Genomic DNA, 26,035 nt, shown 5'->3' with positions numbered 1-26,035 from the left:
CGTTTTTAGATGTTAGTCAAGATTATTCTATTTCTTAAAAGGACTTCGGGCATTCTCACTGCCACGTCTGCTTCTGACATCTAGAAGCAAAACAAAACATTTTTTCTTGCTACCCTTGCAGTGTGTGTACAGCCCAGTGTTGGTAAGTTCAGCTCCATGCTCTCTGCCCAGGCAATACTTGCAGAATGTAGATTGCCTTGGTGTGTAATCCTTATGTTTCCTTTTCTGGAAGGAAGAGGGAGATGAGGGGTCATCGGAACAAAGCAGTGTGTTGATCTCTAGGGTATGGAGAGGAAGAGGGACTCTTTAAGTCCATGCAGCTTTTTTCTTTTGCGGGGGAAGAACAACTAAAACTATGTAAAAATAATAGTGACAATATCACTACTGAAAGTCCTTAGGCTTTATTCCACTAAATATTTATAGTCAAAATTCTGTGCTCTAAGGTCTCTTGGAGTCATTAGCAGTGGTGTGGGGTTATGTCACCATGCTTACATTCATCTAGGTTCATTTGTTTTTTAGAAGTTGCTTGTGTGTGTGTGTGTGTGTGTGTGTGTGTGTGTGTGTGTGTATGTTTAGTATAAATAATTCACCCAGTCCCAAAGTCAACACTGTGTAACAAGTTACAGCCAGATAAGTCTTGCTTTCATCCCTATCCCTCCACCCTCTTTCTTCTCTCTTTCTATGTTTGTTCTTGTTTTTATTTTTCTGTTGTTTCTTTTTACAGATATAGACACGTAAGTATACTGAGGCATATCCTATTTCTTTTTTCTTACGCAATTTTAGCATACTACATCTATTGTATCTATCTTATTTTTTCTCTTACTATGTCCTAGAGATTACTCTATATCTATACATGTCTTTTTGGTATAGTTATTAATTGCATGTGGATGCCACAGTTTATTCAACAGTCCCCTGATGATAGACAGTTGGATTCTTTACAGTTTTTTCTTGTTGCAAATAATGTTTCAGTGCACATATCATTGCACATAATAATAATTAGGACAAATCATAGAAGTGGGATTTCTAAACGGTACACACATTTTTGCCAGTTACTACCTGTTTCCTTCCATTGGATTGCATTTTGCAGTGTCTGACAGGGACTGTTTCTCTGTAGAACTAGAACTTTAACAATTGACTTTATTCTTTTGTTCCATCTCAGTTTATTTTAGGTTTGTATTTTAGAGACTGTAATTCAGATTTCTCTAGTGGTCAGAAGTCTGTGTGACCACAGTTTTTTCGATTTTAATGACAACAATTCCAAAGTGACATACAAATGGGCAGCTCCGCCTAGAGCTTGGACTTTGTTTCCCACGTATGGGTGGTTTCAGGGCAGAAGTAAGCAAACCATGGACTTATTTGGAGAAATGGAGTTTGCAGTTTCTCCTGATTCTGATATCCAGTGGGTAACTTCACTTGAATTTATTTAAAGTAATTGCAAGAATGTTAAATTAATATTCACACATAAACACAAAAGCATATTACATAAAAACTTACATATTTTTTAAAACTATTTTTCCCCCTCAAATTTAAGATTCTATTCATTTAAAGACCTGTGCTTTGTTTAATAACAGGTTTGGAGAGGAAATGCTACCGTGAAAATTCATATAGATTCTCAGTTGTGTCTTGATTTCAGAATTATTAAAGTAAAAAATCAGTTTCTTAGAATCAAGGAAATATGGTTCCACTGAGAATAGAGAGATAATTATACTTTTTATTTTTAACCATGAAATACATTACGATTTCCTCTATTATATTTCATTTGTTACTGGTTTGGTCTTCTTTGACCTACTTAGCCTCTGGAATATATGCATCACTTATTTTTCTTGGTCTGCCCTTCTATCTTTCTGACGTATATAGATACTTACAAAGTAATTTTGTCTATTTTCAAGGTATCTGTAGTGTGAAAAAGTCCAACTTTATTGATGGCAATGAACACTTATTTTGGTACTTAAATATTAAAAATTTGATGTCTGATTATAATTAATTAAAAAAATGTGTCTGAAGTGTGATATAGTCTATATAAAATATTTTTGTCCCTAAAACTCATGTAGTCCAAAATTAAAGCCAGAATTCAGCTTAAACCATACATAGACTATACGAAATATTAAACCAATTTTGCATCTAAAATGTGACCAAGTCATACTGAATCATAAGCGGGATTATCAGAGACCTTCATATTTACCTTCGTTCAAGTCGCACTGATAGCGAAATGGGAGGGATTTCACTCGTAGTTTTTTATTCCCCAAACTTTTCCTGCGTCTCATGTTTATAAAAATAACTTTATTGGAATATATTTTACGTGTCATAAAATTCACCCGATTCGAATTTACAATTTAATACATGTTTGTAAATTTACTGAGTGATGAAACCATCATAATAAATCAGTTTGAAATCATTTTCATCATATCAATGAAACCCTTAATGCCCGTTTACAATTAAACTTCATTCCCACCCCCAATTCCAGACAACCACCATTCTACTTTTTGTTTCCATAGATCTCCCTTTTCTCTACAATTCATATAAAGGAATCATACAATAATATATGGTTTCTTGTATCTGACTTTCACTTAGCATAATATTTTTAAGGTTATCCATGTTTTACCACATGTCCATAGTTTACTAAATAATATTCCATTGTATGTATATTTATTTGCCAGCTCTATTTATTTGCCAGCTGATGGATATTTAGATTATTTCCAGTTTTGGGATATTATGAATAATGTTGCAATAATATTTGTATCCAAATCTTTGTGTAGGTGTATGCTGTAAATTTTTTAGGAACTGCCAAATTGTTTTACAAAGTGGTTCCTGCATCACATTTTAGTACTTATTGCCATTTAGCACTTTATAGTCCGAGGTAAAAAACAATGTTCCTTATCATTCATTCATTCATTCATTCATTCATAAAACTCATTTCTTTATTTCATATCTATTGAACACTTACTTGTCCCAGGTGTTTTTGATATAACTATAAATGACAAAAGTATTTCTTTCAAGGTGCTCATAGTCTATTGGAGAAACAGACAAATAATCAGATAAACAAATACATTAAGAGAAGTATGTGAGTGAAGCCCACACCTGGTGCTGGGTGCCAAAGGAGGGTACCTATTCCAGTCTCAGAGTAACAGGGGCAAAGTTTTAAAGGTCACACCTGAGTCGGTTCCTGGAGCCCTATCTAGGAGAATGAGGTAGGAAGTACATTATGAGCCTGGGAGCAAAAGGCAATCTTCTCTGTTTGTGGTCAGAAACGCTTTATCCTGATCAGCTTTACTGGTTTCCATAGCCCTTGTTACCTATAACACGCTGTGCAATGTATGTATTTATATGTTGAGCTATTGTCTTTTCTCCTTCAGAGTAAAAATTTCTGTCTGTTTTTTTCACTATACTATGTATCCCAACTATCTCACACAGTGCCTGGCACAAAGAAACTACTCAGATATATTTGTTGACTAAATGAATGTGTAACACTAAACGGTTTTGATAAAAATGTGTATTTAATGCTGCCTAATGACAGCAACTACGAGTGAGACTCCACTGAGACAGACAAAATCAGAGTCGCTGGGAAAAGTGGATGGATTGATTGATGAGGAGGAACACCTCTGAGATTGTAGAACATCCTACCATAAAGTAAAAAGTTTTGTCTCACTTCAGGATTTAAGACTAGACTTGGTAAGGCAAGTTTGCATAGTGGCGAAAAAAATGATTTGGTACCTCTGGCAAGAGAACACATTTTTTTATGACCTTAGGATACAGAAGAAGTTTGCAGATACCAATGCAGAACTTTCAAGTAACTTTTCAGAAAGTTAGGAATCCTTGAGGAGGAAAGATACTATTGGAGAAAGTTATTTTGATTAATGGAGCACGGAACACGGGATCTGAGGGGAGTAGGAGGAGGGAAGGAGGAGGAAAAGAAGTGTCAGTCTATATTCTTTGAAGCATTTTTGCAAGCTAAATAAGCAAGGACAATTTTTGACACCGTTACCTGCGATTTTGAGTATAGCTTGAATGTCTTCATCACAGTGGAAAACTGCCTTTGCTCATGAAGGGAAGGAAGATTTACTGGGGAAACACTAAGGTGTCTGTTACTCAAATTTATTTAGGCTCTTAGTTGAAGGAATCTCAGCCATTTGTGTTATGCAGAAAAAGAATGCACCCAAATGAAGATTTATGACATATCTTTTACATTGATTTATTTTTAAATAAATAAAAAATATTAGTAAAGGCATATATTTATGTTTCATTTTTTGATTGATTTTTGTATTCTAATTTGAGATGGGCTTTTTGTACTGAAAATAAATTGTCTAGAGGCTAATAATGCTATAAATTGGGTGTCAATTCTAATTCAGCTCAATGGGAGTGTTTTCATTCTTTTGTTTATTTTCGGTTGAGTAGGAGCAAGGACACTGGAGGAGATGGAATTGTGTAGTTAAGCAGGACATGATCACGAAGTGCATTTTTTAGTACTCTGCTAAGGCATGCAGACTTTATCCAAAGGCAATTGGGAACCATGCAGTATTTTAATGAGAGAAGTAATGTGAAGAATGGAGTAAAGATTTGCTGTTACTGTGATTTGGACACTAAGTTGGAGGAAAAGACAGAATTAGAGAGAGGGAGAATGGCTTCAGAGACTTTTTCAGTAATTCAGGTGGACGTTAACGGTGATCTGAAGGAAGTGGTAGGTAATGGATGGATTGAAGAGCTGCGACAGAGGTAGCAATGATAAAACTTAGTGATTACCTACACAGATGCTAAGGAGATGGAAGAGGCAAAAATGTCTTCCATATGTAGTTCCTTTTATGACAATTGGAAAGAAAGTGATACCATTTATTGAAGTAAAGAACAGGAGAAAGAGGAAGAGGCATTTTAGGAAGTAAGATGATAAGTTTAGTTTTGGATATGTCTTTCTGAAGGAGTGTGTTAATCACCTTGGGCTACTATAACCAAATACCAAAGATTGGATAGCTTAAAGAACAAACATTTATTCCTTACTGTTTTGAAGGCAGGTAAGTCCAAAATCAAAGGCAGATTCTGTGTCTGATGAGGGCTTTCTTTCTGGTTTGTTGCCTTTTTGCCATATCTTTGCGTGGAGGTGAGAGAAGGTCTCTGGTCTCTTCTTACAAAGGCACTAATCTCATCATGAAGGCTCCACCTGAATGACGTCATCTAAACCTAACTACTTCCCAAAGGCTGCATCTCCAAATACTATCCCCCTAGGGATTAGGGTTTCAGCATATGAGTTTTGGGGCAATACAGACATTCAGTCCATAACAAGGAGCCCATGGAATACCTATGTGAATAGGTACACTAGGCAGTTGGATCCCTGAGATAGGATCCCTAGGGTTGAAGCCCAGTTTGAAGTATAGATTTTGGATGTGTGTGTACAATGGTGATCCATGAAGCCATGGGAGTATGTAGGATCCTGCATATAGAGTATTGGCATGAGAAGAGAACAGGAGTGTGGTCAGAGATCTGGGGAACACTGACATTTAAGAAACAGACAGGAGAAGATGACCCCATGAAAGAGAGCAAGGAGTATTTAGAGGAGAAGGAGATCAGCAGGAATGTGCTGTTAGAAAAGCAAGACTTGAGGCATTTCAAGATGGAGGGAGTGGACTATAGTGTCAGTTACCAGAGCTAAATTAAGTGAGGGCTCAAAAGTTGGGACTTAGCAACACAGAGGCCACTGGGTTCCTGGTAACTACCACTTCTGTGGACCAGTGGGCATAGACATGGATGGATGAAGTAGAAACAAATGGTGAATATAGATTAGTTTTTTCATTCTAATATAATTAAAGAAATTGATATAAAAACACCTTAGCCTGACATATTTCCCCCCTTCCCCCCAGGTCAATTCACGTAAGATTAACCATGTCAAAGTGAGCAATTCAGTGACATTTAGTATACTCACAGTGTTGTGCAACCACCACCTCTATCTAGTTCCAAAACATTTTCATCGTACCAAAAGGAAAACCCATATGCATTAAGCAGTTGCTCCCCATTTCCGACTCCATCAAGCCCCTGGCGACCACTAACCTGTGTTCTGTCTCTATGGATTTACCTCTTCTGGATATTTCTTCTGGAATTTTATATAAATGGAATCATATAATATGTGCTGTTTTGTGTCTGGCTTGTTTCACTTTGTATAATGTTCTCGAGGTTCATCCACATTGTAGCATGTATCAGTGCTTCATTTGTTTTTATGGCCGAATGACATTCCATTATATGGATATACTACTATGATTTGTTTATTTATTCCTCTGTTGATGAATTGTTTCCACCTTTTGACTATTGCAAATAATGCTGCTGTGAACATGCAGGTACATGCGTTTATTTGTGACCTGTTTTCACTTATTTTGGGTACATATCTAGGAGTGGAATTGCTGGAGCCTAACAGTTTTTCAAAACTACACTTTTATATAGTAATGTTACCTGAGAATCCACAGGAAGCTTTGTGCGTTGGAGAAAACATTGACTTCTGGTCTGTGTTCTTTAAGTGCTTCACATTCTCGTTGAGAGAGGATTGATGAAACCACCATCCAGTAATTCAACAGTCCATCATGAGATAGATAAGGTCAATGAAAAAAACGCATATACTGAGGGTGTCAAAAAAAGTATACACATTTTAAGAAAGGAAAAAACTGTATTAAAATTACACAGAGGGTAACCATTTTGAGCACCTCTTATAGTTGCAGAAGTCAAACGTGACTTGCATTCATCTTTTGTTATCGGTATATATTGAGTATTACAATTTTAACGCAGTTTTCCTTTCATAAAATGTGTATACATTTTTTTTGGCACCTTCTGTATGTGTAATTTTTAAGAGGGAAGTTCCCTTTTCATTTATTTATTTATTTAAATTTATTTTTCTATTACAGTTGACATACAATATTACATGAATTTCAGGCATACAACATAGTGATTAGACATTTATATAACTTACACTGTGATCACCCTGATAACTCTAGTACCCATCTAGAAAGAGCCATTTAGAAATGAGTTGTGAGTCTTATAAGAAGAAAGCATTTCAAGTGAAGAGTTTCAATAAATTGGCTCATGTAGGAGAGAAAGGAAAATACAGACATAGGGTTGGATGTTTCAGTTTAATTTTTCTGAAGGCAGGAGTGCACAAGTTGCACTCTAGTTAGCAACAAGGGAAAGAGATACAGAATGATGAAGTGAGCATGGTGCTACTTTAATAGCTAGGTAATTTTTAAATTTAAGATTGTATTTTCAGAATCAATTTATACTTACCTACCAATAAGCTCTGACTCATTTCTGTTTAATCTTGTGGTCTGTCTTTCTCCAATCACGCTGGTGTATATGGAAGAGGATTTGAGTTCTGTCTATGACAAGCAATCTAACCCCCTTGTGGTTCTGTTAAATTTTATCCATAAAATAAAGATTAACAAATTCTTTAAGAGGGGGAACAATGATTACATTTCCTATAAAAATGTTGGTGTTTTAATGTGGCGTTTATACTACGTCCTCAAAAGTGTCGTTTTCTTGTGCAGTCTTCCCTTTGTAGAAAGAACTCCTAAGAATCAATTACGGAATTGAGACTTTCCCAGATATGACTCTGAGATTTAATCCCCAAGGAACTACCTACAGACTTGGGCGAGGAAATAATGTTTGTTGAGTATCTGTTAAGTGTTTTCTTTACCTGAGCTCATTTCAGTCTTATAACAACCCAGTAAGGGGTAGATTCATGATGTGAACCTCAGTTTACTAATTCTACAGTCAGGCGTCTGCCCACCATATCTTAGGGTGCTGTTAGGTTCCATCTTACGTGCCTGTGGCTCACTAAAGTAGTGGGATGAACATGATGCCGAGGATGCAGACAGGCCCAGCAGGAAGCAGAGCTCTGAGGGGTTGGCTCTGAACTTGTCCAGGAAGACAGGAAGGGGTGGGCAGGTCCTTTCCATGCCATATGTTGGCCATCCCTAAGCTGTGTCACATTACTCCTCCTGGGAAGACTCTGGATGACTTATCAGGAGAATATTAATTTCTCTTACAAAATAAGTATATGGGGTAAGTCCAGTGCTATTCAGGGAGGTATCTTTTGATTCCTCTTGATTTCATTTATGCTATCTCCAATATATGTGATCTCAATAAACTGCCTGCTAGAGTTAACTCATGTATTTATATATGTGGCATGTATGTGTTTCAGGCAGAAAAAGCTGATGGATTTGTCAACCTGCCCGATTTCACTGTGGAGAGAGCATCTGAATGCAAAAAAAAGCAGTAAGTTGTCTATCATTTTCCACAAAACTCTGAGCCAGGATCATATTTCTTCATAGTGTTCCTTGTCTTAGAACTTTGAGCTTTATGGATTGGCACCCTAAACAATAATAGAAGCTTTTCACCTCTTGTTTTTTGGTATTTCATTTTGTGGAGCTGATGGTTTTAAAACCCCATGGAGTCTTGGCATGGCATGTTGTTGACGACTGTGTCTGTGATATAATTAAAAACAAGCTCCCTTCCAGGATTGGCAGGGAAATCAGATATCAAGGTTTTGTCCTTATAAAGGGAATGACTAGTTAAATAGGATTCTCCAGAGCTGTAGATGTGATGGCAAGACCCGTTTCTTTTTCTTAGTTTATGCATTTGTCACTAGCCCCCTTGAAGTTGAGTTCTCTTGAGATGTCTTAGACTTGGGGATTATGGCCCAATATAATAATTTAAGTCCAAAAGATTTGAGAACCAACAGGAACCAAAAAAGTCACTAGCCCATTACCCTCATTTTACAGAGAAGGGAACAGTCCAGAGAGTCCGGACTTGCCTAGAACACATGGGAGAGCTGGTTTGAGACCAGCTCTCTAGACTCAAAATGTTCTTCCCATAATAGTATCCAGCTGCATTTTGTATATGTGTCCTCTTCACCTTTTTCTTATTTTTTCTACCATTGACATCTTTTCTCTATTTTATCAGAAAAGAACATTTCCCTATTGACCTATGTTGCTGGTAGCAGTAATTGACTTATTTCTAATAAAATAAATAAACTGGCATTAGCTTTAAGTCTTCACACTCTGGTGTAGCTGCATATATCCAGTGATACATCAGGTTGTGGTGATTCTTGTGTTTTGACCAAACTGGTTATATTCAAAGATTCTTGCCCGTACCGTAGGACTTCCGGTCTAAATGGTAAAGGGGAAACAGTTTATTATTTGTTATCTTTAATGTTTTATACTTTTATTTAAAAAATAGTCTATCATATATTTTCTTTACCAGAAGGTGACTTAAATAAGGTTTTTGATGGATTGTCACAGTGTGGAATTTCTATACTTTATTATTTTCCTGTAAATAAATTCTTGTATATATTTGATTGAATTGACACTTTTCTTAAAGGAGTTGATCTAAGTATTTTGAAGTGACACTATATCACTCTAAATTTTAAGTTATTGCCTCTTTATAGCAAAGCAGTTAGCAAAGGAAAAGAAAAGAATATGCCCCTACATATGAAAGACAGTTTGGGGAATATAATCAGTCATGTTGTAAAGATTTTGTAGCATATCAGATGGCCACTTGTCTTATTAGGGAGACAACTTCATGGACGGTGTAGATGTCTGACCACTGCAGTGTACACCTGAAGCTGAAGCTGAATAACAATGAATGTCAACTATAATTATATATATATATATATATATATATATATATATAATATATAACTAAATATATATATACATAGTTACAGGATATGGAATACAGCGTAGGGAATAGAGTCAATGGAATTGTAACAGCTATATACGATGTCAGAGGGGTAGTAGATTGGGGAGGGAGGTTATCACTTTGTGAGGGGTGTAAAGGTCTAACTATTACATTGTTTTGCACAACTGAAACTAATTAAAAATTACGTAGAACCTACAAAAAAAAGAAATATCTCAACAGTAATTTTTATATCTATTATCTATTGAAACGATAATATTTTGGGTACAATGAATAAAATAAATATTAAAATTTTTTTAAAAAAGGAATATGCCCCCATGGCTAAACAGAAACTATTGATTAGCCAAGAGTCAGTCCTATTCTGGGTGTACTGGCATGATAAGTTAACCCTCTGCTCTTTACATGAAATAAAGATTAGACAATAGGTATTTAATGCAACTAAATTTTTTTTGTAAAATTACAAAAGCAGATGAATTTATCATACTTATATTTGACTGATTTACTTTCAAACCCATTAATGATTACAAACACTAATTTCTTGTGTATCCCTGCTTTTTCCCCTTCAAGTGCTTTTAAGGTCATCCATCCACAGATCAAGACCTTTTATTTTGCGGCTGAGAATACGCAGGAAATGAATGTGTAAGTAGAGAAAACTGTTAAATCCAGTCTTTAGGGGAATAGACTTACCTTGGTCAGGTGTTTGAATTTTAAGCATATGTTCATATTAATTTTGTTTTATTTATTTCTGCTGATTTAGGGATTAATCTCTTCAGCATCTATAATGTCTTCTTGCTTCTCTAGTACGTGGAAGCAGTTTGGAAAACCACACATATCAAATTGGCTATTTTAGGAAGAAGGCATGAGATTCTTCTGAGAGAACCAGTGAGTTGAGAAAGGAATAGACAAAAGTCATTATAAGAAAATATTAAAATGAGAATCAGCATCACAGGGAGAAAAGCTTGAAAGTATTATGTAACCGATCTCACAGCTTTCAGAATTCTTCATGCAAAATAGTTCTACAGCATTTCATATGTGCTGTGTGACTATCATGATGCGTCACGTGTTTATCACCTCTCCATATTCAATTCCAAACGTTTTGCAAAATCTCCTTGCTCAAAGTATATCTAACATAAAATTTTATATCCCTAAATTCCTGTTTCCTCTTTGCTTTGTTTAAATAAGTAGAATATGCGCACAGAGTACTACCTGCCCCACTCTATCCCCTACTGGTTTAGATCATGATATGGTCACAGTGGCTGTTACCTGAATGAGACTATGTACATATCTGAGGTGTTGGAGGCATCAGAGAATATTCCGTTTAGTTTAAGTTCTATTTTCAGAAGTCTTAGTGTCTCTTACTAGTTCACATAACTAATTAAAAATAGGTCCATGGAACACATACTATGTGTCCCATTGTAGCAGAACCTGGGCAATAAAAATAAAGAATACAGACATAATTCCTCCAGTCAGAGTTTATGGCTTAATCTTTTGTTTATTTATATGTAATGATTTTCCTCTCCATCTACCCTATATAATTTCTCTGTGCCCTCTTCTCTAGAAATGTAAAAGAAAAAAGAAGCTGCTTTTCACCAAACACGTATGAGAACATGTGCGCGCGCGCGCGCGCTCCCTCTCTCTCTCTCTCTCTCCCCTTCTTACAAAATATCCTATCAGCAGATATCCTATCAGCAGCTCCCTCTAGCTGGAAGCATTTTCATCAGTTCCCCACACTTATCTCCTCACCACAATCCTTTCTATGAGAGCAGAATGGCTCTTTACCACAGAAAATTGGGAAGACCAGTATTAGAAAGAAGGCAAGGAATTGACAATTGAGTCTTTCAAACAAGTCTTTTATTTACTTGGACAAAGAAAGAAGTTGTTTTTCCCCTCTTTCTGATTTTAATCCTCCCCCTCCCACCCCACAGCTTTCTCAAGCATCAGAAAAATGAGACTAGATACACAAAAGGAGAGGATTTTTAAAACTTCACACTCAAAGCTCTTTAATGTCTCTTTTTATCTGTACTGATACCTCTAAATCCTATTGATTAGCAAGGCCTCGGTGTGTGAGGGGTGTGGGAAGGCTTCATGTCTTGTCCAGCAGTGCTGGAGCCTAAGAGAGTGAGGGTCAGTCTGGAGCTAAGCCATCCGTTAATCCCAGATGGTCTTTCCTGGCCTTTAATGACAGCGAAACAGAGCTGCTCCCCACTCCTCCCAGCCTCCTGCTGGCCCTGGTTTCTCTCAAACAGCGTCTTGTATCTCCAGCGTCCTTCCTGTCTACACTCTTCCTACCCATCCTGTGAAGGGTTCTTTCAAAGCAGGTCTGTTCTCTCTGACAAGGAAAGAGTGAAACTGAGTTTACCACAGCAACAATTACTGCTGAATGCTATGTTACCTCCTGAATTTCTCCTCCCACACAGTGAAACATTTGTAAACTAGTAAAAGTGCCAGACCCCTGTAGGTTTTTGAACCTGTTACATTTCAGGCAGATTTGCTCGTGAAATCACACATCCAAGCTACTCTTCTCTGGTTTTTGTTTACATCTCTATTCTGTTTATCTTCAGTTTTCATGTTCTCCCTTTCCAGAGCTCTAATGGCAAATATTGTTGCATGAGTGTTAACTGTACATATGATATATACACTCCCCCCGCTGGCTGTTGAATCCAAGCGTTTCCTAGTCATCAAAAGCAAGATCTTACTGCCTACCTATGATGTAGAGATCTGCTCATTTGATTTGAAATGATGTTAGTATTTATGTTTCCTGCTTACAAACAAGATGTAAATTGAGGTTTGAACGTAAGCCGTCCTGACCCCATTGTTTTGAATGACCTTTATATTTGAAAATTGTCCCTTGTAGATAAATGGCCTATTTTGTCTGTGCCTGAATATATCATAATTTCTTATATTTATAACATCATTATTAAGTTTTATTATTCCGAAGATGGTTTTTCTAACAGCCAACAATGCAGGATCTCTTTGGATCTCCAGGTTAACTTCTCCCTTCTCCCACTTAAAGATTTGTTTTACAGTAGCACCCAAAGAGCTTCCTTTCTTACTGATGGGGCCTGTTTATGCCAGCACATAATGTGTACTGGGTATTTCTTAGGGAGAGGCAGAGATGCTGGGGAAAGACGGGATGAGTGGCTTTTGGAGCACTTGGTCCTGTTTCAGAAGGTGGTCTCCTTGAGAAACTGTACTTTTGGATGGTGACTTTTCTCTCAGGGACGATGAAGGGAAAGGTAATGAAGTTTAATAGAAATTCCCTGTGTTCTGCAGGGACCCTCACTTTACTAGTAGAGGGTTAAGTAATTAAGGGTAATGACAGAGCTGGTTTCTAAACAAAGACGGGTGCTAGCTGCCTTTCTCAGTGTTGGTGGGAAGAATGTTCTGGTTTTGTACACCAATTTCTTAACGCTTGTGCTTCTCCAACACACACATTCACATCAAGTCAATATACAACAAACTCCCAGGAAACATCTGTCATCTTCTTTTATGTAAATATAAATCTTTTTGTGCATCCATCTATTTAGTCACAAATAGACATTTTTCTGCTGTCTTAATGTTAAAAAAAAAAAAAAAGCTCTTAGCAAAGAAGGTACTCTAAGCCAGTGGGTTCTAGAAAGAAAACAGTCAAATGAGATTCTAATCATCACAGCAATAACTAATGGTGGCAGTTAAAAGACATGGGATTTGGGTAAGGGCTAAGAGGAATCTATTTTTTATTTTTATTGTCAATACTCTTGTTTTGCTGTGTTTCTGTATTTTCATGTTCTGGAAAGGAACTTAGAAGTGTGTTTTCTTGTTTCATGCATCCTCAATTTTAAACTAGTTTTTGTCTTGATATATAAAAAATTTTGTCTATTTCACTTTTAGATACTTTTTTTTGGGGAGAGTCAGCCTATATAATTATGAAATCAGTTATAAACTAAGGATTAATTTATCTTGGTCTTTTAAAAGTGTATCAGTAAATTCATTGTGCTTTGCCTGATCAGTGTTTACAAATGTACTTTTAAATGTTTCTTTTAGTTAAGTAATACATAAAACATATTCTTGTAAGAAATTATATAATACGGAATTATGTAAAGTTAAAACTTTCCCATATCCCCAATTTCACCTTCCAATTCAACTTCTTTCTTTAAGATGAACTATTTTTAACAGTATGCTGTGTATCCTTCCCTATGCTTTCTTTGCATACCAATTTGTACACATATACGAATATATAGTTTTAAAAGTATATTGAATCAGGTTACATTTATTGTTTTACTTGCTTTTTTCATGTAACAGTAAGTTATGATTTTTCCAGGTCTTTACAAAGCTCCCCATCTCAGTCTTTTTATTAGCTTCGTTTATGACATGGATTCAGTGGATTCTGATGGATTCCACTGATGGATTCAGTGCCATATTTTATTTATCCATTTTCTTATTGATGGACAATGATATTGTATCATTTTTTTTGTCTTTTTGCCATTGTAAGTCTTGCTTAATTAACATTCTTCCACATTTATTTGTGTACATGCAGTTGAGTTTTTGTAGAACAGACATTTTATAATTAGAATGGTTAGGTGAAGTGCTGCATATTTAAATTTTGAACAGTATCACCAAATTGCCTGCTTAACTCAACAAAGGATGATAATGTTTTCTCTTAAATTCTAGCAATCAGAGATATGTAAGATTTTTGCCAATCTCGTGGTGAAAAATATTTTCCTGTGTTTGAATATGCATTTCCCCAAATACGACTGAGGCTGAGCATTTTTTTTCCATATATTTATTAACCATTTGTATTTTTTCTGTGATTTTCCATTTCTTCGTTTTATTGTTCTATTGGGTCTTGATGAACATTTGCCGGTTCCTACGGCAAGATCTGCGCCCAGGTATTGATCTAGTTTTAAGCAGCTGTTAGAGAGCTCGTGATTATCATGGTGCCTAAGGGGATTTCTTAAATGAGGCTGGAGCTCATCTTTTGCTTGTAGGAAGTCCTGTTTTATTTATTTTTAAAAATCTAACTTATTATATATTTTCTGTTAAAAAATACAGCAAGTCCATGGCAGGTTGAGGGTTGGGTAAAGATTCCTAATTTGTTGACAACTGTAGACTTGGGAATGTGCAATAATTATGTCATGGTGGGAGTGTTGCATGTTGAATAATTCATGGACTAGAAGAAATGAAAAGTATAAGTGAATCAATAAGTGCATAGCATTATTATTATTATTTTGTTGATACTGGTAGACTTCAGAACTACTAAATGCTCTGGTTTCTCAAAAAAGATACAATATGGAATATATATATATATATATATATATAAATAAATACAGAAAACTGGAAAGAAGGAAATGTAAATCACATAGATTACCACTACCCCAAAATATTATCAAAATATTATTTTCCCTTTAGGTAGGTTATATAGCTAAGTGCATATGAAATAGAAACATTTTAAAATCTTTTAAAAATTTGTGTTATGTGGTGCACGCGTGTGTGTGTGTGTGTGAGTGTGAGATTTTATATAATTTTTCCTTAAATCAATCTGATCTGTCTAGAGAAAATATGAGCTACTTGGTTGATATAATTGAATGGAAGAAAAGAAAAGGAAAGGAAAAGAAAGGAAAGGAAAGGGAACAACACACTGGTTTTTAATAGCTTTAATAGATTGTAGAGTCAATTCTTGATTCACATCTCTTTCCTACCATTCAACTCTCATTTTTGACAATACAAATCAAAATAAAATAAAACTAAATAAACAATGTATGGCCACTCATATTTTATCAGGTGTGTAGTAAGGATATTTTAATATTTCCACTAGATGTGTACTGAAAATAATTACCCTAAATTTGTATTAGGAGTTTCTAACTAAACCCTTGAGAAGGAACTACAGTAACTTGAAGTCATAAGCCAAGTTTGAGTTCCTTAAAATTTGTCTAGTTCTATTTTTGTTATTGATGTTTAGTTGGAATTCATTGCCAACAAAATGGTAAATCAATAGAAGATATGATATTGTCCATTTTTACTTTATATAAAGTTCTTCAAGGAATGAAAACTTTCCCCAGTTTAGGAATACCTGTCAAATTCTAGTCAGATCTTTTACTGATGAATATAAAAATCCTGGCTGAAAAATGTGTCATCTCTCTCTTCTTCCCTACCCCCCTTCCTCCCTCCCTTCCTTTTTAAATAAACTGGCATTTTAAAAGGTAAAACTTTAAGGATCAGTTTGCTAAATTCAATGATAAAGATTTTGGTGGTTGCTAAAAATTTCAAATGCACAATTGCAAAAGATACATATTTGTTCATATATTTAGACTATCTAATGTAGTTGCCCATGTTATCCCACTGGATAGTGGGCCACCTCATTTCTTCTCTTAGAAAGAATGCCCTGAGTAAGGAAAATATTGTGAAACCAGAGGTCTTAGGTTTCAATAATACACTTTTATGCTGTTTCTGGAAATGTTTAGACTGACTGTAGAATTATGATTTAATTTCATTATAAGGTTTGGCAGAACACCTACCTCTGGGGCCTAGGGGAAGATAAAGAGACAGGTGGCCAATCTCTTTGGCCAAACATTTATCTTCTATTTAAATTTTAGGTGGTTAAACAAGCTTGGATTAGCTGTAATCCATCTTGAATCTACTACAAAGGACGAAGGTATGTTCTACTTTAAATTTCTGAAAATTTAGCAAGAATATTAGAATAAGATAAAATAGGATGAAAAAGTGATGTCAAGTTCTATACATAGTCTTGTCCTAATGAAACATACTTTGGCATTTAAAATTATCTGAAAATATGTAGACATAGTCACATAGACTTACCAGCATGGAATAGAGCTTCCCATGCTGGCTATGAATGCTTTTCACACTTCACCCACACGTTAGCAGCTGTAGGCTTCACTGACATCTCAAATAACTGCCAATGCAAATGTTTTATTGCTCCACTTACTGGGTTCTTACTCATAGGCATCATCTCATCACGATCTAGGCAGATAACTTTCATCCCACTATTTCCTCTCTGATATTTTAATATTTCCACTAGATGTGTACTGAAAATAATTACCCTAAATTTGTATTAGGAGTTTGAAGGTCAGATTGGGGCACAGGCCATATTTTTAGCTTTCAGGGTTCAACAGCTACAGGGGTCTAATTCTTCTTACTGATGAAAGCACTTTTTAATACTGAGAAGGAGGTTTTAGGTGCCACGGTCACAGAGCTGAATACTATTTCTGAAAAGCTCTGACCACATAAAACTCGGGAATTGGAACGAGGGAGTTAAATCTTTGGATAACAAAATCACAAAATCTTAAATTTGGAAATGGAAAAGCGGCAACTTGATTTTAAACAATAAAGAAGTATAATACAATGCTGTGAAATCAGTGACTTAACCATCTCCATGCTCCTCTTTTCCATAAAATAAATACCCATTGTATATTTGAGGTACATTTATAGATTGGGAGGGAAAAAAATAAGTACACAAAAGCCTTCTCCTTATCCTTGTATATAAGGCCTTCCACGATATGGCCTCAAGGAACGTTTTAGCTTCGTCTTCCACCATATCCCAAAGGGGACTCCATACACTTAGCTCAGCCTGCACTCTTGGCCTGGAACTCACATCACTGTGTGTGCACCATTGATGGTTTACTCATCCTACCAGTTTCAGCTTATTATGATTCCTGTGATCAAAATTAATACTACTGATTTCATGCCCCCTTAGTATATGACTCACACCTTTTGAGGAATTATTTCAGTTTTCCTGAGCTACAGTTAGTCCTTTTCCCATGTGTTGGACACTCCTTGAGGGCAGAAGACCTGATGTGGCCATTCGTTTTCTGCTCTTATGTAATGCCTTTGCACCAGGTAGCCTACAAGTTAAGCACTTTCTGAATTGGGTTGGAATTGCAATAGACAGATGGGGAAAAACCACTGCTCATGCATTATGGAAGAAATGATGATGGCTTTGAAACATTAAGCATTTTCATTTTTTGTTATAGAATGCTATAGTGAGAGTGAACAGGAAGATCCTGAAATAGCTGTGGAAGCAGCACCCCCTCCTAACTTTGCCGAGACTCTGTCTCCTTCGGTATGTACTGACATAATTATTCTGTTGTTCATCGATCAAATGCGTGGATGTCATTTCTTCCAGTTGGGTTGAAGCTACCTTGACTGATAAATTTTTAGAACAGGCTAAGTAAGGTACTTGTTAAAGAACAAGCACAATTCTCCGGATGCCGATTTTCAGGCTTCTCCATAGCAACCCACGGGTACGACAAACTCCGAGTATTTGTGTGTGACCCAGAGATGTATCACGCTCAGAGGATCCATGGTAATGCAAAGAGCTGCTAGGTAATACGTCAGTGCCTGTACAGACTTATTTTATAATGTTTATTTATACTCTAGTTGTTCTCAGAAAGAATTGAAATTGCCTTGCCTAGGTGCATGTGCTACAACAAGGGAAAATGAATGTACAGGGGATGAAGATAATAGCATAAAGAGAAAATCAGTGTCAGAACGAGAGCAGCAAGCCCGGACTGGGGTTAGTGCATTAAATCTGCACATGGAATGATTATGTATATTCACTAGAGAAAAGTCCAAGATTAATTCTAAGCTTTGGAAGCATCCAATGTAAGTTCAGATTATTAATGCATGTTAAGACTGTGGAGAGTTGCTCTATATTTGGGATCTCGTTGGCATTGTAGTGATGGCCCCTAGAAGAAGTCTAGCAAAGAACTTTGGGGAAGTTGATTTATGGTTTTTATATCTACTATGTACCAGGACTTACGTAGGTGCTTTCAATATTTAACCATTTACTCCCCCAAACAATCCTGAGAAGTAATATTATTTAATCTGCATGTCACTGATTGCAAATGAGGCCAAGCATCTCTTGTTTATTGGATGTTCTGTTTTGTGAGGTGTCTGTTAGTACATATTTAGTTGTATTATTATTTATAGGATTTTTAAAATTCAATATTCTATACATTAGTCTTTGCCAGTTAAAAGTGAGGAACATTTCCTTTCCCATTTCATGGCTTTTATTTGTTAAAACTCTGTTTCATGGTTTTCTTTTTGTAAACAGATGTTCTTGATGTCAACGTGTCAGAGTTATCCATCACTTCTGTTGTAGTTAGTGCCTTTGTTTCTGGTTTACAGAATTATTTCCTACCCCCAGATCAAGAGGAAGTAGATATTACTATCCTCATTTCATGGATAAAGAAACCGAGGTTCAGAGAGGTGGAATGGCTTGGTCATACACCCAGTAAATGGAACCTGAGATGGGAACCTCAGGCTATCTAGCTTTAGAGTACATTTTCTTTGTACTGTAGCATACACTTGCCCATCCATGGACCTAAATAACTACGGGTTCTGACAGGTTAGAGCAGCTCTTTTACCTACCAGACTTCTTCTCCCAGAATTTTCTATTTTGTGTGATAAAGTTTTCATCTATTTTTGTGTTTTGCCAGTTCCTGGATTTCAAGTGTTAAATATCATTTAAATAATGACCTCTTCTGTTTTCACCCTCTGTCAGTGGAGAATTATGGTCACTTTTCTAATTCATTTGTCTAGTAGCCAAGATCAGAAATAAAAATTTGTTGAATGAGTATGTTTATTAAAATCTTTATTAAGGAGGATTAGCCAAAATTAAGCAAGATATAAATAAAATGAAATTTTGAATATGGTAAATTTTAGACCAATTTTTGAACTAGACTTACAATTTATCCTTTCTTCATACACTCATTGCTTTTCCTTAATGTAGTCTTTCTCCTCTTTTAAAATCCATTTCTGAATTTAGAAAAGTCTTTTATTTGCTCTATAGCACTCAAACTTAGTGATATCACCAGACCGTAAAGTGTCTTCCAACTTTTAACAATGTTCTTATTGGATTACCCTTCATTGCTCCTAAAGAAGTCGAATAGGCCTTCAATAGATGTTCCTTTTTGATTTAATAGAGAAGCATATGTTTTTGTTTAATTTCTCTGTCTCTGTCTCTCTGTGTCTCCCTGTCTCTGTTTCTCCCCTTCCCCTTCTCTCTCTCTCAGTCTTTCCTATATTTTAACCTGTAATGTGCAAGGATTTGGGTGGTTCTCCCTCCTTTTCTTCCCTCTCTTTCCCACTGTGTCCCATACTGTGACTCTTTTATGATTTATTTTAGGTCTAAAATGCTGTGATTTTCAGTTTTGTAATGGCAAACTAGTATCACAGAGTACTAACAGCATTGTCAGGTAACTAGGACTACATTTAATGAAAGTAAAGTCAACCAAATTGTCCTCTTAGACAAAGGGTCATGGCTCAATTGCATTATACAATGATAGTCTTACCTGATGTTACAGTAGAAGCTCAGGGAATGCTGTATCAAAAAAAATAATTGAAGGAGTGTTTATGAGAAAAGTGAGCGCTGCCACAGAAGTGGGAGGATTCTTTAGAATTTGAGTCATCAATCAAATGTTATTTCTTAGAGTTCTATGTTGAGCATTTTTTTGGAAGGCCATTAAGGCTAACATTTTTTTCTGAAGAAATATATTAGAAATAGATAAATATTGAACAGTTAGATTTTATTTTTCTTAGAAACAGAATATGTTCCTCATATTAGTGTATTTCCCAGGCAGATTTTGTTTTTTGTTTCCTCTTGTTACTGAAAAACAGATATGCAAGACACTTGGTTAAAATGACATTTAGGCTTTTTATTTAAACAGATGAAATTTTAAAAAAATCATAGTAACTTTTATCCAGAGTGTGAATCAAGTTGTTGTTTTGTCTCAATCTGGCATAGGTTAGCCATGACTGAGCTATGCAAGCCTAGTGGCAGAAGCCCCCCGCTCCCCCCAATTTCTTGCTTAAAAAAGAAATACTTTCGGTAATGAACTTCCATTTTGGAATGATGTACTCAAAAATATAAAATCAAACTCTTCTGGAAAATTACCTAAAAATTTTTTTTTAAGTCTTAAAAATTTAATTTAATATCCAATCATTCTAGTGACTATAGAGTCAAGATAAGCAGTAAGACTTCAGCATCCAACCCATTTGGACCTGTGCTTTTATGGTGGAACCACAGTCTACACCCAGGGTCTTGCCGGAGTAAACAAGAGGTTTTTGTGTATGTGCCTTCTTTTTGAGAAGGCTTCACAGGATGGATAGTAGACAGGACATATATTTATTCACAGAGAAATTAGAAATGGGAGCTTTTTGACGGGCTTAGTAAAAAATCTCGAACTAGATGTGAGTCTGTAGGTTTCGCTTTGGAAAATCATTTGTAGAAATCACTATCCGTGATATTTTGAAACTCACGAAAGAGCACAAAAGGAACCAACTTCATTCACATTTTAAACCCGATATATTATAAGTTACAAAGTGATTTAAGAGGTATAAAAACCATTAAAAATCTGTCCTACATTTTTTGTCTAAATCTAATTTTTAAAAATCATTGTCTAAAAACTTGATCGATGCTTATATACTTACTAATTCCTTTAACACATATTTATTGAGAGCCACAGTTCTGAATACTTTGGGACACGTCAGCGAATAAAAAAGACAATGATTCATTTCTTTGTGGAACCAAATTTCTAGTTGAAAGAGACTTATGATATACAATCAACATAATAAGTAAGATATCAGCTATGTCCGTAGAATAAGTAGAGCAGAGTTGAGTGAGGGAGGCATGAGTGCTGGAGGTCGGGTTGCAGCAATAAATAGGGGAGCCTGAGTGAGAGCTGAGCTCTGAGCAAAACTCTCGAATGGCAGTGTGAGTCAGCCAGGTGGTTATTTGGGAAAGGAGTTTTCCAAGCATAGAGAACAGTTAGAGTCAAGATCTCCTTGGTGCATTGAGGGTAATGCAGGGAAGCTGGTGTGGCTGGAGCAGGATGAACAAAGATGAGAGGAGCAGGAAATGAAGTTGCAAGGTAGTGGTGGCCATACTATACTGTGGGCCAGCAAAGGACCCTGACGTTTTGAGTCATTTAGTGATTGTTGGGAAAGCCTGAACACAGGAGTGATGTGTTCAATTTCCATTTTGAAAGGACCATTCGGGCTGCTGTGTTGGAGAGACTTTGGGAGCTGGGGCTAAGTATAGAAGGAAAGAAATCTAAGGAAGGGTGGGCAGTAATCTAGTGGGAGAAATGCTGGTGATTTAGAGCAGGGCATAGTTGAGAAATGGAATGATCAGATTTTTAATGTAGTTGTAAGATAGACCACCCATAAGTGTATCAGATATGAGAGAAACTGAAAAGATAAATATTTGTAATCCCAGTTTGAAGAAGCTCGTGCAGATATTTTAACACGACAGCCCTCATATTTTGATGCATTTCAGAAGTACAATTCCTTTACAGCCAAATGATGAAAAAAAAAAATCAGCTAAAGCAAACTAAAGAAGTGATAAGTAAAAACAAACCCCACAAAATGTGACCCATTGGCCAGTGGCAGGGGAGGAAGTGTCTTAAACAGAGAAAGTGGTGAAATCAATTTTAGAAATTACAATTTAATCCTAGTAGGATGAATCTTGCACAGCTATTTAGTAAAGGCCACTTATCTTTTGATATGTGTACTATGTAAGGTAATAGAAATTCCTGTGAGTGAGGTAGTTGTGAGAAAAATGATCAGTGACCACACATTTAAGGAAAAGGTAGAAAGAAAAGTTCATGCTCCCTTCTCAAGATGCAAAAAAGTATGATAAGCTCTATTGCTGAACTGATTTTAAAATTATTCAAAAATTAGCTTTTGCATGTTTGCCTCTTGCTTTAACAGTTCACCTTCTCAGCCTATTTTCACAGTAAATCTCAAGGTGTGGGTGTTGGCTGTCGCACAACCTCACGGCCACTGCCCTAGTTGGGACCTGCCTTAGCTTTTGCCTGGGTTATGGAAAGAGCAGGCTTTTTTCGTTCTCTGACTTTAATATCTCTCCTCTTAAAAGCCACTTCCAAATTAGTCTTCTTAAGGTACAGTTCTGACAATATTGATTCACCCAAGCAAGCCCTTTCAGTTAACCCTCACGCTTATCAAATTAATTCTGGACTCATTGGCTTGGTATTGCAGGCCATTGGGCTTAATTCAGATGGCCATTACAGTCTTGTTGCTGATTCCTCTTTTGCCATTCTGGGATTTTGGGAGAAGATCCTAATTTGCTCTCTGTCTTCTTCCGTCTAATAACTCCCTCCCACTTTCCTGGAATTTTGAATGCTTGAAATTGACAGGAGTATTCCATAGGATGACATAATGGAACTGAAGCATAAAATGCCTTCTCTGTCATGTCTGCCATTGGAGACATAGGATGTCCCATAGAGTACTGGTGACTACATTTTTGGATTTTACTGACCAATACATTTAAAATGAAGGAACAACATATAGGTGCCAAATCTTTATTTCACTATGTATGATATTAAAAAACAAACAAAAAAACTCCATGGAGACAAAAGCTACTATCTACCAACACCACTTTCCAAATATATTTCGACATCAAAATGTGAACAAGCATAACATCTCAGAATAAGTGAAATCTTTCCCAAGAAAGGACAATTGGTGATGCTGCATTGATATTTTCTCCATGGACTGATGGAGATATTGCCAAGGAGAGCCGTTCACCCTTGGATCGTGGGTTCGGAAATGCTTGCATCATTAACACACTTTGTCTCGTCTGTGCTGCAGGATTTTTGTGTGTCTTTCACGAATTCAGAGCCTGCAAAGGTGTTCTTGTCTTCTCTGGTGAAAGTTTATTAAAGTTTTAAAAGTATTGAAGAGTAAATGACTTAAATTATTTCACCTAACTATGTAGTTGTGAGCTGATACTGGTCACGTGCTAAGGAATATATCAAGGATGTTTGAAGTTTGAAATATATGTATTTGCTTTGCCTATGTCACTTGTCTCCACTCAGTTAATTTGGCTTTGCTTCCTATCTGGCTCCAGCTTTTGCTTTGTCTTAATCACCTTTTTCAAGAGTTTTTGCTCAATCAGTAAGAACTCAGTGAGAGATTGCAATCTGCTTTTTGCTCCAAGTATCCTTCAGTTTTCCAAAGAATTCTCTGAAGAAGCCTTTTACATTTCTGGACAGCATAGAAGAATAGGGTAAATCATGATACGGAGATTTTTCAGATCCTAGAACAGTGAATTCAAAGTTATACAAATCAGTTTTTGGAAAATGGCATCGTAATGCCCGTCATACAGATCTATAATACATTTTTCTTTTGACTCTTATTATTGGCTACTTTTTGAGTCACTGGGATACCTTCATTGAGTATGAAAAGTAGAGAATACTGGTTTACTCATGACTTTTTTACTATTTTTATTTTATTTGTGCAAAATAGGTGGCACAGCAGGCGTGTTCATCTTCACCCAAGTTGAGTGAAACGGCGTGTTCTTTCTCTTCCCTGGAAAATATAGTGAAGACACCCAGTAGATTGTCCTCCTTACCTAAAGAAAGACAGTCCTGGGTTAACATAGTTAACAGTTCGTCTGCTGCTGAAGATGCGGGACAACCTGTAACCTTTGCTGTTCAGCTGCACTCACCTACACCCTCAGAGGCAGACAGTCACAAGGCCCAGGAACACAGCTTGGCCATGTCCGAGAGTGGATTTTTGAACTCTTTATCTAGTGATGACACATCTTCATTGAGTAGCAACCTAGACCATCTTACTGTTCCAGACAAGCCTACTGGATCAAAGCTGATGGACAGAGGTAAACCAAGGCATTGTTTCCTCTTCTTTAGAGAATGAATATTTGGGTTGGAACTCTAATGTTAATTTGTAAAAAGAGTGTTTAAAGTCATGAATGATAGTTCAGTAATCAAACAGTCATGTGTGGCTAAACCCAGGGTCTGCTTCTGCAGAGGAGTTTGCATGTGGAAAACTCTAGCTTTGACACCATTCATTACCCACTATATGTGTCACTAACCAAATGCTTTTGACTATGAGACATAATCAGAAAAATTATATATATAAATATACATATATATATATATATATATTTTTTTTTTTTTTGAGGAAAGGCTTGACATTTTTTTGGGTTCCCTGTCCTATGTTCTGGAACTAGTGTGGATATTTATAACATCGCTTCCATGATTCCAAACAAATTTAGAGTGACCACCCGCCCTGGGCCAAGACCATGGATGAGGTTCGGGCCAGCTAATAGGTTCCTGAAGGTGCCCGTGTGGTTAACAGGAAGACAGACAATTGGCTTTGGAGGGCAGCTCTAGGGACTTTTAAACATAAGGGAGAGCACAGATTATGCTTTGGGGGCAAAAAAGAGAAGAAAAGAAAACACTTCAAGTCTTAGCGAAGAGAAGAGTTGATGGAACGTATAAATGAATAATGTAACCTTTCTTAATACTTTATGATCGTTGGTCCTTACTTTTTATTTAGACTAACTTTTCTTTTATTATAAGTTTCAACTATGATGTGTCTTTTCTGATAGTCTGTGCCTTATTCACTCTGGTGTAAAACAAGCTTACCTGATATAAGATACTGAGCAATGAGACAATGATGAGTTTGGTTTGTATGTTTTCAGTGTAGTATTGAGAGAAAGTTAACTGGCTACATTCCCATGATTTCTGGACAGAGTGGCCTGAGGACGTACATGACTGTTCTCCCCTCTCTCCTAGCTTAATCTGGGAAAGTTTTTATTTTAGTTCTCAAGTTTTCAGATGTATCCTTTTAATTTAGTATTTGGTATCAGAGTAATTTAGGTCAAGGATTACAACTGCGACCCAGTAGTGTGTGTGTATGTGTGTGTGTGTGTGTGTGTGTGTGTGTGTGTACAGTACTTTAAAGGATGTGCCATCAGGCTGGGAACTCAATTCTCCAAGTCACCACAGTTGTCACCACTCCCTGTGGCCTCCCCTGATGATGTTTCACACAGTTGTCTGCCTGGACTCTGATGGCATTTTTATTTGACACCTCTAATTCAGGCCAGTGATCTATTTTACATTTAAAAAAAGTAGAGTGAATGAAGTTATTGGTAAAATATCCTACTTCCAGAGGTGAATGAGGTGGGATACAGAAGAGAATCTAAGTAATGCCACTGAGGGACTATAGGGGGGGTGAAGTTTGGACTGTGAGGAATGGAAAATGGTAGACTCATGCTGGCCTCAGGTTTGTGAGGTGCTGGTATGTACAAGAAGAATGGGCTTAATTTGTACTCCTCTGCAGTACAAAATTGAGGCCAGTGGTGCAGCTGAAAAGGAGGTAGTTTCAAGTTCAGCATAAGAAACTTCTTTTGAACATTGAGAATGTTCAAAAAGGAATGTACTCCTTGGGAAGTAATGCATTCCTTGTCATTGGAGGTGTCTACTCATTCTGAGACATTCATTTTCATTGGATAGTAATTGCATGTTGCCTATTGATCATAATCTGTGTTCTTAAGAAGATATACTGAAGAGAGAATTTAAATGTCTTGAACTCGATGTCCTCTAACTTGATA

General features: G+C 36.4%; 2 protein-coding genes across 11 annotated transcripts in view; one reads left to right on the top strand and one right to left on the bottom strand.

Moving 5' to 3' along the window:
* The window catches only part of OPRM1 (opioid receptor mu 1), a 164,114-nt gene that overhangs the window by 14,947 nt on the left and 123,132 nt on the right, over positions 1–26,035 (bottom strand). The window lies entirely within an intron of this gene.
* The window catches only part of IPCEF1 (interaction protein for cytohesin exchange factors 1), a 149,938-nt gene that overhangs the window by 94,104 nt on the left and 29,799 nt on the right, over positions 1–26,035 (top strand). For all 10 annotated transcript variants that reach the window (XM_033094804.1, XM_033094743.1, XM_033094766.1 and 7 more), the window contains 5 exons: positions 8,168–8,241; positions 10,231–10,302; positions 16,236–16,294; positions 17,631–17,719; positions 23,926–24,295. In XM_033094804.1, coding sequence (XP_032950695.1) covers positions 8,168–8,241; positions 10,231–10,302; positions 16,236–16,294; positions 17,631–17,719; positions 23,926–24,295 — 664 coding nt within the window. The remainder of the gene's footprint in view (positions 1–8,167; positions 8,242–10,230; positions 10,303–16,235; positions 16,295–17,630; positions 17,720–23,925; positions 24,296–26,035) is intronic.

Source organism: Rhinolophus ferrumequinum, chromosome 3 (genome assembly GCF_004115265.2).
Source record: "Rhinolophus ferrumequinum isolate MPI-CBG mRhiFer1 chromosome 3, mRhiFer1_v1.p, whole genome shotgun sequence".
Taxonomy (NCBI): domain Eukaryota; kingdom Metazoa; phylum Chordata; class Mammalia; order Chiroptera; family Rhinolophidae; genus Rhinolophus; species Rhinolophus ferrumequinum.
Note: the sequence above shows the minus strand (reverse complement) of the source record. Positions and strands in the feature narration are given on the sequence as shown.